Source organism: Cucurbita pepo, chromosome 1, assembly GCF_057944985.1.
Source record: "Cucurbita pepo subsp. pepo isolate OVF chromosome 1, ASM5794498v1, whole genome shotgun sequence".
NCBI classification, from domain to species: domain Eukaryota; kingdom Viridiplantae; phylum Streptophyta; class Magnoliopsida; order Cucurbitales; family Cucurbitaceae; genus Cucurbita; species Cucurbita pepo.
Genome location: NC_141798.1, coordinates 18374302 through 18385393, shown reverse-complemented (window position 1 = coordinate 18385393; position 11092 = coordinate 18374302). Strand labels below are relative to the sequence as shown.

The 11092-nt window shown below is 37.4% G+C and overlaps 2 protein-coding genes across 2 annotated transcripts; both read left to right on the top strand.

Annotated features, from left to right (window-relative positions):
• The first annotated feature begins 2730 nt into the window (after positions 1–2730).
• LOC111800559 (alpha-(1,4)-fucosyltransferase) lies at positions 2731–5822 on the top strand. The gene is made up of 3 exons (XM_023684312.2): positions 2731–3397; positions 4888–5061; positions 5137–5822. The coding sequence occupies exons 1-3, from the start codon at positions 2912–2914 to the stop codon at positions 5695–5697; spliced, it is 1221 nt and encodes a 406-aa protein (XP_023540080.2). The 5' UTR covers positions 2731–2911; the 3' UTR covers positions 5698–5822.
• Positions 5823–6519: 697 nt separating this feature from the next.
• On the top strand, positions 6520–10632 carry LOC111800548 (Polynucleotide adenylyltransferase family protein). The gene is made up of 15 exons (XM_023684300.2): positions 6520–6888; positions 7061–7191; positions 7372–7489; positions 7903–7958; positions 8059–8108; positions 8325–8423; positions 8521–8630; positions 8736–8863; positions 9083–9149; positions 9284–9367; positions 9448–9510; positions 9611–9755; positions 9914–10081; positions 10190–10287; positions 10434–10632. The coding sequence occupies exons 1-15, from the start codon at positions 6550–6552 to the stop codon at positions 10539–10541; spliced, it is 1764 nt and encodes a 587-aa protein (XP_023540068.2). The 5' UTR covers positions 6520–6549; the 3' UTR covers positions 10542–10632.
• Positions 10633–11092: the final 460 nt, after the last annotated feature.

Below are 11092 nucleotides of genomic sequence, written 5' to 3'. Positions count from 1 at the left end.
GGATAGGGTTATTTTTGGGATAAAAAGAAAAAAGAAGAAGGAAAGGAGAGGTTGAAAGAGGGTCACATGGGTTTCACAATGACCCATTACCTATTGTGATTAGGTGAATGAAAGGGAATGGGCAGCCCGTCACCATATCTCCATTTTCTTGGAAATAGACCCTCAAATTCTTATGCCCCTTTTCTTTTAAGGGAAATTGGACCCCATTTTAAATAATTTAATTATTATAATAAATATATAAATAAATAAATAAATAATTGGACCCCTTTTTTGGGATTTCACATTTCAATTCAACAATCACATAATAGCTTTTCTCATAATTCACTAACTTTTTTCTTTTTAATATTTTTGTTAAAATATTATTTTAGTTCTTCTAATTTATTATATAAAATTAATATTTGACTAAATAATAATAATAATTTTTCGCGTTTTAAAGCCAGCTTGAAAGGGAAAGCCGGAAAAGAACAGTATCTGCTAGTGGTGGGTCTGAGCCATTACAAATGATATCAGAGCCAAATACCGAACGATATGTCAGCCTTCTCACTGTTCCTCGAAGGGGGTAGACATGAGGCGGTGTGTCACTAAGGACGCTGGCCCCAAAGGGGGGGTGGATTTGTTGGGGGTCCCACATTTCTTGGATAAAGGAACGAGTGCCAACGAGGACGCTGGCCCCAAAAGGGGGTGATTGTGATGTCCCACATTGGCTGGGAAGGAGAACAAACCACTGTTCATAAGAGTGTGGAAACCTTCTTCTAATGCTGGGTTCTAAAGGGGTGTGGATTGTGATGTCCCACGTTGGTGGTGGGTCTATGGGTCTGTGCTGTTACAATAATAATATTATTATATTCTATATGACTTTACTGCATTTCTAAAATGAAGGAAATAAATCTCAAAATATATAAGAACATTATGAAAAAAGATCTACCCAATGCTAGATGCAAAAGCGCATAATAGATCAATATGAACATCATGAGTTGTCCTGTAATAAAACTTGTTGTTGCTGATATTTTGGCAGATAACTGCTGAAAGCATCTAAGTAGTAAGCTCACCCCAAGATCAGTTCTCTCCTATTCCGACTTCCCCAGAGCTCACCCCAAGATCAGTTCTCTCCTATTCCAACTTCCCCAGAGCCTCCGGTAGCACAGATGAGCCAGTGATGGGTGACTTCCCCAGAGCTCACCCCAAGATCAGTTATCTCCTATTCCGACTTCCCCAGAGCCTCCGGTAGCACAGATGAGCCAGTGATGGGTTATCTACCCTTGGATGGAATGACAGAAGTTTTAAGAATTCAAGAAAATGTCACGACAAGATGAGTTGTTTATTATCGGTAAGTGCAGTGATGTCCCAAACCATTTACTCTATTTTAAATTATTCTATTATATTTAATTTCTTATTTTTAAATTTCTTATATGGAAGCGATCAGAAAGTGAGTGTGATACTACCCTCCATTAGTCGGTGTGTATGAGCTTTGCTCGAACTACCTTATTTCTAGGTTCGTTATTTAGAAGTTAGGGTTAGTGATTTGATAGCGCAAGCGCACAAAGAAGATTAGGATTGCATATCCAACGGTTTGGAATCAAAGCTGTCCTTTTCATTATTGTTTAAAATGGTAGGTTTGATAACGAGACTTGATAGCACGGTCTAACAGAGCTTTGTACTTTCAAAATGTTCATTTTGGTCATCGTCACGCTCGTACTTAATAAAAAAAAATAATTTTGCCATTTCATTTTTTTCATTTTTTATTATAATTTTATCGTGTCAAATTATTATTTGTTTTAATATCCAAACCCTATAAACCTTTTTTAAAAGTAAAAATTAAATTATAGGAATTAAAATCAACATTTTAAAATTATAAAAATAAAATAAAAATAAACACAAAATAAAATATTAAAAAAAGCAAAAGTAATTATAAAAATTCAAAAAGAAAAAGAAAAAAGTGAAATTCTAGAAGAAATGGATCGGTTGATGTACGGAAATTAAAAATAAAAAAACAAAAAATAAAAGGGCCGAGAGAGAAATGGAGTGGCCCCGGCGCGTGAATGAAGGTCCGACGGCACGCGCGTGCGCCCCACTCCCCCACAAAAATCTATGATAAACTCATTGGCTATGACCATTATTTTTAGCAAGTGGCTATCCGTTTCACCTGCAGGCGCGTCGCTTTCATAATCCAACTCAAAATCCCAAATTTTCTTGTCTTATTCATAATCAATAGATTTTGAATGCTTTTTTTTATTTTATTTTTTTTTTATTTTTAATTTAATTTAATTTAATTTAATTTAATAAAGATTTTTTGTCCAACCTTACATGGAGACAGCTCTGTTATAAGAGTCGAAGTCCGGATATTGTCCACTTTGACTTGTTATCTATCGTCTTCGGCCTTAAAACATGTCTGTTAAGAAGAAGTTTGCAGACTCCTACAGATCTCACCATCCTCCTCAATTAAAAAAAAAACTTATTTTTTTAATTCTTATTTATTTATTTTTATCTTTAAACGGTGCAAACAAAAAAAATTAAAATTTAGTAAATAAATATATATACTCGAAGTATAAATAAAATAAACGATTATTTACTGACAAGGCCAAATATTACCATTTTTAAAAAAAATTTCTAACATAATGGGCCGGCCCAATTGAATTTGTTGCGGTTAAACCCTTTTCCTAGGCCCATGGGCCTAACATTCAATCCAATGGGCCGACTGTATTAAAATTATCGTAATGGGTTTAATAATAAAGGTTAAACAATAAAACATAAATAATTTAACAATATTTTAAATATATTGAAAATAGGAATAAAAAATGCATTCTCTAACGTAAAACATTAGAACGTCTTGACTTCCTTCTCTGACTAATTCCATTTTTTCTCTCTCGCCGGAGGGAGAAGACCCACCGGCGACCGCCATTTCCGACCAACCATGCTCTTGAAGCCATTCAACACCGTCCCCGTCATCTTCATGTTTGCTCTCGCATTCTTCATCCTCCTCTTAACTGGTTTCCTCGAATTTCCACCGGCGTTCACTTCCATCGTACCGCAAACCGACGATTTGAATCTCTCAGCCGTTGAGTTTGTATCTGATCCTTTCACTGATTTGATCACCTCTTTTAATAAATGGGATTCTCAGGTCGGTTGTGATCGGTTTCGGGAGAAAATTGGCGGCGGTTTGGGTAATCGGTCTTCGTCTTCTTCGCTGCAGCTAGTCGGCGCCGATTCTAGTGGTGATTGTCGCGCTCTGAAATTGGTTCATGTTGCTGTGTTGGTGAAAGGATGGACATGGATTCCGGATAATTTAGACAATTTGTATTCGTGTTCTTGCGGATTGAGTTGTCTTTGGACTAAATCTTCTGTTCTTGCTGATAAACCTGACGCCTTGTTCTTCGAGACCAGTACGCCTCCGAGACAGGTCGATTCTTTCAATTTCCATAGCTTAATTTGAATTTTACGATCTATCTGTATCTCTCTGTCTGTTGCATTTTACACGATTTTGGATAATTGTTTGTTCTGCCTCATCCAGTTCTTATGATCTGTTTGGATGAAGCCATGATTAGTTCTAAGAGCTTGAATCATGTAGGATATTGAGAAGTGCTCGGTTTTTGAACTGAGAATTGTTGGTGGTATTGTGCTTTGTATTGATAATGTCATGAAGCTTGCAGATAGTATTAGTTAGTACACTATGATCTGATGGATTATGGCCTGCCTTAACATTGATATTCAGTGATTGTGGCCCGTCTTGAATTGGTTCTTCAACCTTGGAAATGAAGGTTGCAGAGAATCTAAATTCAATGGTTTGGGATTGGAAGAGTGGATAAACAATTAGGGACTTCTAGGTCCGTTACGTATCGTCGTCAGCCTCACGGTTTTCAAACGCGTCTACTAGGGAGAGGTTTACACACCCTTGTAAGGAATGTTTCGTTCCCCTCTCCAACCAATGTGCGATCTTACAATCCATCCCCCTTGGAGGCCCGGCGTCCTTGCTGGCACACCACTTGGTGTCGGGCTCTAATAACATTTGTAACAGCCAAAGCCCACTACTAGCTGATATTGTCCGCGTCGGTTTGTTACGTATCGCCGTGTCTCACGGGTTTAAAACACGTCTGCTAAGGAGAGATTTACACACCCTTGTAAGAATGCTTCGTTTCCCTCTCCAACCAATGTAGGATCTCACAATCCACCCCCAAGCGTCGTTGTTGACACATTGCCTAGTGTATTGCTCTAATAGCATTTGTAACAGCCTAAGCCCACCGCTAGCAGATATTGTCTGCTTCGCCTGTTACGTATTGCTGTCAGTCTCACGGTTTTAAAACGCGTCTGCTAGGGAGAGGTTTACACACCCTTGTATGGAATGTTTTCGTTCCCCTCTCCAACCAATGTGCGATCTTACATTCCATCCTCCTTGGAGGCTTGGCGTCCTTGCTGGCACACCGCCTAGTGTCGGGCTCTAATAGCATTTGTAACAGCCCAAGCTCACCACTAGCTGATATTGTCCGCGTCGGTCTGATATTGTCCGCGTCGGTTTGTTACGTATGGCCGTCAGCCTCACGGTTTTAAAATGTGTATGCTAGATAGAGATTTACACACCCTTGTAAGGAATGCGTTCCCCTCTCCAACCAATGTAGGATCTCACAATCCACCCCCAAGCGTCGTTGTTGGCACATTGCCTAGTGTATTGCTCTAATAGCATTTGTAACAGCCTAAGCCCACCGCTAGCAGATATCGTCTGCTTCAGCATGTTACATATCATTGCATTCGTTGACCATAGATCACGAGGACTAAGTAGAACTGCTTGGTGGTGGTATTGGTAATGTGTTATCTTAGTCAATACCCTTTGTACATAATTTCATACAAACTCCTTGGTCATCCTTATTGTTTACTGTTCTCTTTAATGTTTTCTAGAGGCGCAGGGGAGATCCTCTTCGCGTATATATGGATCTCGAGGCTGGTCGGAAGCGCTCGGGTTTTGAGGATCTATTTGTTAGTTATCATGCAAAAGACGACGTTCAGTCAACTTATGCAGGAGCACTCTTTCACAATGGTCGAAACTATCACGTATTGTCTTCTAAAAACAATGTGAGTTTTTTCGTTACCAATCTGATTTTCGTCTTTGTAAGGAATGTGATACTCACAATTTCGATATTTTCTTAGGATACGCTCGTTTATTGGTCGTCGTCCCGCTGTCTTCCCGAAAGGAATCAGCTAGCTGAAAAGCTTCTAACTTTGCTGCCTCACCATTCATTTGGCAAGTGCTTGAACAATGTAGGCGGACTGGATATGGCCCTCTCTATGTACCCTGAATGTGCAAATGATGGCAGTGTTACCCCAAAATGGTGGGATCATTTGCATTGCGCAATGTCTCGTTACAAATTTGTTCTAGCAATCGAAAACACGATGACCGAAAGTTACGTGACAGAGAAGCTATTTTACGCGCTAGACTCTGGTTCGGTTCCTATCTATTTCGGTGCCCCAAATGTTTGGGACTTTGTCCCTCCACATTCTATAATTGATGGGTCTAAATTCAGCTCATTAGAAGAGTTAGCTTCTTATGTAAAGCGACTTGCCAATGACCCGGTAGCTTATGTCGAGTACCATGCTTGGAGACGATGCCGCACGTTGGGTAACTATAGAATGACCCGTGCTGCAAGCCTCGACACGCTGCCGTGTCGGGTATGTGATGCTTTGAGCAGAAAGGGTGGTAGAAATGCTTGAGCTCACCCAGTTAGGAAATGGATGTAGGTAGAAAAATCATACAGGATCACAGTAAAATCTTTTTGATTTATTACCATTATTGAGCCATAAGTTAATTACTCTTTTCTTATAAGTTTTTGATATTACGCCACCTCGTGGAGTAAATCCTGCATCGAAGACTATCCTGCATCTAACCAAGTCTTCGATTAGGGAATGAGAGAATTTTCACTACCATTAGTAGACCAGGGCAATGAAAGCAGTGGAAACGGGTTTCTTAAAATGTCAGCCCGTGGTTGGAGTCAACATAGAATGAAGGAGACGACCCTAATATTGTGTTGATAAAGTCAACTTCTTGGGCTACGGGTGGAGAAGAACATACATGAGTACTCGGGTCAGGGTGCAACGTAACACTAAGAGAGCCAGAGCCATTCCATTTAAGGGGGAGCCCGCGTGGTTATGAGGTGTTAAGAATGAGAAACAAAGGTGAAATTGAAAGTCCGAGAAACATAAGCTGGATCAAAAGTCCAATATTCATTGATGTTCACAATATTTAAATAGGATACTAAACAATAATATAAAATATATAAAAATATATATACTAACAAAATCTGAAAATATAATAAAATATATTGCTAACCAATTATAAAATATATTTTAATTGGAAGCGGGCGCGAACAATAATTATATTAAATTATATTAAAATTAACTATAGTTAATTAACCTAAATAAAAAATATTTTAAATCTAATAGCCTTCCTATTAATCCATTTTAATGGATGAGATAAATTAAAAAAAAAAAAAAAATATATATATATATATATATATATTCGTGGGATTCCTATCCCGAACGAGTCCTAGATCATAGCGGTATTGGATGCTTCTTTATAAAGCTATGAGAGTGTTTAAATCTTTCAAAATCGCTCTCAAACTCGACGCTCTCGTCCTTCCGCCATTCTCGTTCCGCAGTTCCATCGCCAGGTTTTCAACCTCTCTTGGCGCCCCCAAATTCCCCAGAACAACCAGACATCCATTGATTCTGTCTACGAAATCAATGGCATCGTCAATCTCTTCGCCGAAACCAGTCGTTCAAGTCAAAGACAAGATTGAACTCACTGAAATCGAGGAGAAGATATTTAATAGGCTTCTTGGCACTCTTCGTCACTTCAATCTCGAAACGCAGCTTCGAGTTGCCGGCGGTTGGGTTCGCGATAAGGTCGTTCTCTATCATTATCTCTCTCTAATTCTCTGAGATTTTGTAAGTTTTTTTGCTGTTGATGAGCCTGAATTTCACGAACTATTTCTAGGGTTTGGGGGATTTTTTTTTATATTTTTTATATTTTTTTATTTTTTAAATTGATCGTGTTTTTGGATGATTTACCTTACAGCTTCTAGGCAAAGATTGTTACGACATTGACATCGCTCTGGACAACATGCTGGGTAGCGAGTTTGTGGACAAGGTTAGAGAGTATTTGTTGACAGTTGGGGAAGAGGCGCAAGGAGTCGCTGTTATTCCATGGTACGAGAATCATGTGCATTTGCGCAATTATATGCTAATTAGGAGTACTAAAGAGGAATTGGGAGGCGTTTTAGTTTAAGAACGAGAATGATTTTTCAAGTTTGTTATGCTGTGGCTTTATTTTTTGGTTCTTTTGAACAGTTTGGAAGCGATTCCTAATTTCGAATTATGTTTTTCCAGTAACCCTGAGCAATCAAAACATCTAGAAACAGCAAGGATGCGTATCTTTGATATATGGATTGATTTTGTGAACTTAAGGTGTGAGGAATACAGTGAGAATAGCCGAATTCCTACTAAGGTATGTAGTCATTTGATTTCCAAGTTCAAATTTTTGTGGTTTGAAAGGAAAATTTCAGTTGTGCTTAAGATTATAGGTTGAAATTTTAGCATGAAAGATGCAGTTGATGAATGCCCTAAAATGTCAAACAACGATGACGAAATCTTTAGCTTTTGGATCATGTGTTTTTCCCTTTATTATGTCGATATTTGTTATGGAGATTAAAATCTCTCTGCTTGATACCGTAAGAAATAGTGTATTTTTTCGCATAAGATGACTGGTTGTGAGTGCAGAAATCTTCATTGATTATCGATATTTTGGCCGACATCTTTAATTGATCATGTAATGTGCAACATTCTTTGTTACTAATGGTGAATATTTTGTCTAAATTTTTATTATATGCGTGAAGTTTAACCATTTACTTGATTTCACAGCAAAAGTTCGGGACGGCTGAAGAGGATGCTTATAGAAGGGATTTAACGATCAATAGGTATATTTTTGTTCATTGCATAGCCCATTTAAGATATTATATTCCTTCAGATTATATTTCTTGTTTTGTTAATGTCGTTTTTTTCCCTTCCCCCTTATAGCTTGTTCTATAACATTAACTCGAGCTTGGTTGAAGATATGACGAAAAGAGGTTTGTATTGATTTACTTTTGTTTACAGTCCATATTGAGAATTGCTTTGTTTTATTTTCTTTCTTATCATAAAATAATTATAAGAGGTGAAATGTTCAATTTATTGTATAAAAAAACAGACTGAATATGAGATTTCCTTGATAATTGAGGTCTGAAGAGAGTACTAGTTGTTCATTTTCTATATTTCTCCCCTCCTTATACAACCTTGAATTGCAGGCATATCGGATTTGAAGTTTGGGAAAATTGTGACTCCTTTACCTCCGAAAGCTACATTTATGGATGATCCGCTTCGAGTCCTTCGAGCCATACGTTTCTGTATGTGTTATTAGTTATATGAACCTTGCATCTGATTTTATGATGTTTACTTTATTCATGATTTTCCCTTTACTTTACTCTCCTGTAATTATTTCAGGTGCCAGATTTGAATTCACATTGGACGAAGAATTGAAAGTTGCCGCATCATGTGAAGAAGTAAAGGCTGCTCTCGCTGCCAAGATTAGCAGAGAACGTATCGGGGTCGAAGTGAGTTTTATATCGAATATCTCTTTTTCAGAAAACTTACTTGTTGTTTGATATTGGATTTGATACTTGATCTAATAGGTTCTTCTGTTTCTTGGTTTTATGTAGATCGATCTCATGATGGCTGGGAATCAGCCAGTTAAAGCAATGAGCTACATTTGTGATTTGACATTATTTTGGACTGTCTTTACACTTCCTTCTAACACTGAACCCGAAATACCAGACGTGTGTAATAGGTACGTTTGATTCATCTTGCCATAAAGTTGTTTGGGTAGTTTGCTAAGTATATAATATTATGAGGTATGTCTGAGGTTCCGAGAAGTTGGAGAGCAAACACTTCGGGTGCTATCACTCCATTCTGTATCTTTGGCATTATAATTATTCTTTCAAAACAAGAATAAACGAAACTCGGTCTCTCTCTCTCTCTCATGTTTTTGGGTTACCCCTTTTGTTAGGCTTTGCATTGCTTGTCAAGAGGCCACATGGAACCTCCTCCAACTAATCAAATGCGTCACCTTTAATGTAAGTGAAAAGATTATTAGGGGTTTTATGCCCTGCAATTCGTCCCGTGATGGCTTTGTTTCTTTTATATGCATAAATTGATTATCAGTGTTTAATTATTTTACTAATGGTTTTCTATAACGTTTGAGTTATAGGACGAACAGAAAAGGCTCTCTATGTATGCTGCTCTCTTCCTTCCAATCAGAAAATTCACATTTAAAGATAAGAAATCCAAAAAGGTATTTAACATTTCACTGATGTTGTTTTGTGTGCTTAAGATATTTTGGCTGCTTCAAATTCTGAATCTTCTGCCCTGCAGATTCCTGTTGTCAACCATATTTTTCGGGAATCCCTTAAGCGAAAAGTTAGCGATGCCGAAACGGTTAGTTACACTCCGAACTAGTTTGTTCTTTGTGGTTATATATATTTAAATTATCGCACTTCCACGGATTTTTGAATCTGATTACCTCTTTTCCATATAGGTTGTTCAACTACATCACGCCTTGGAAAAGTTTTTGACCTTGATTCCGCTTCTTGTATCGAAAGAGGAAATCCAACCCAATGGCGTTGATTGGGGTGTTGAATGTGCGGATGTTCCTGATACGTCAAGGATTCGAGTATTGACTGGTACTGTAAAGAACTTTATATAAATCAAATTATAGAATTACTGCACAATCAAGAGCTCGCATAATTGATATTTCTGAAAGAAAGTTTAGCGGTCGTCTCGATTCTAGGATGTAGATTCATTGGATTGTCTTTGTTGACGTATTTTTCGTCCTCTGCAGGGCTTCTTTTGCGGGAAATTAAAGACTTCTGGCCTGTAGCTTTATTGTTGGCCACGTTGTTATATCCCGCTAATGTAGATTATACCGAAGATCTGTTAAACAGACGTTTCGAACTGGAAAAGCGAAAAGAATTGTTTGATGTCGCCTACAATGAGATCGTTAAATTAGGTAAACCCTTAACCCGTTGAGCGTACGAAAATGTTGTGTGTTTCCTTGTTCAATCTTTGGCATCTAACCCGACTCCTTGGGAAACTCCCATTTCCCTGTTGCTTTCAGGTTTGCAAAATGTGTGGGAGGTGAAACCTCTTGTGAATGGGAAAGAGATTATGAACATTTTGCAGCTAAAATCAGGAGGACCTCTTGTTAGAGAATGGGTGAGTGGATTTTCAGGATTAAAATGTCGATATTCTTTGACAAATTCTAACTTTACAAGTCGAACGTGGAACTTAACTCGATAAAATATTGTTGTTACAAAAGAAACGAACTATTTGGAACCTGATCTTTTACGTGTATTCTGCAGCAACAAAAGATACTTGCATGGCAGCTTGCTCGACCCTCAGGGACGTCCGAAGAATGCCAAGATTGGATTCGGGAATCCCACTCGAAGCGTGTGAAGTTGAATGAATAAGGTTGGCTCTGATTTTTCCAACTCTGACCATTTTTGGTAGAACTTAGAAGAAGGAAGCAGAAGAGATGGGTATGTTATAGAATACTGATTATGGATAAATACGAGTGAATTGGGGCCAGATGGGGTTATAAGTGTATATAGGTATTTAACTTAGAAGCTTCATGGGGAAATAGATCATTTGATTTTTTTTTTTTTGGTTTAATGATATTTATATCTTATTCTTAATAAATCATTTGAAATTTGAAGTAGTTCATTATTGTTGTTTCTATTTTGTTTGTGTTTAGTCTCTGTTGTATCTCAATTTTTTTAATCAAAGCTTTTGTTTCGCTTGGAAGTATTTATTAGACGAAATGCTTTTCTGCACCATTTTTAAAGTTCTCGCTCTAATTTTGTATCTGTATTTTCTAATATCAAATTTTAATCTTTATATATATATAAATATATTTTTAATAAATCTTAAAATGGCTAGTTTGAAGTTTTAATCTTTTCTTTTTTTAATTTTATCAGAATTGATTAAAATAATTTAATGCAAAAAAGAAAGAAATAATTTG

Excerpts from the sequence above, each read along its gene's own strand:
- LOC111800559 (XM_023684312.2), top strand. The coding sequence starts at position 2,912 with ATGCTCTTGAAGCCATTCAACACCGTCCCCGTCATCTTCATGTTTGCT. Across the intron at positions 3,398-4,887 it reads CCAGTACGCCTCCGAGACAG|AGGCGCAGGGGAGATCCTCT; the intron begins GTCGATTCTTTC and ends AATGTTTTCTAG. Across the intron at positions 5,062-5,136 it reads TATTGTCTTCTAAAAACAAT|GATACGCTCGTTTATTGGTC; the intron begins GTGAGTTTTTTC and ends ATATTTTCTTAG.
- LOC111800548 (XM_023684300.2), top strand. The coding sequence starts at position 6,550 with ATGCTTCTTTATAAAGCTATGAGAGTGTTTAAATCTTTCAAAATCGCT. Across the intron at positions 6,889-7,060 it reads GCGGTTGGGTTCGCGATAAG|CTTCTAGGCAAAGATTGTTA; the intron begins GTCGTTCTCTAT and ends TTTACCTTACAG. Across the intron at positions 9,511-9,610 it reads AAGTTAGCGATGCCGAAACG|GTTGTTCAACTACATCACGC; the intron begins GTTAGTTACACT and ends TTTTCCATATAG.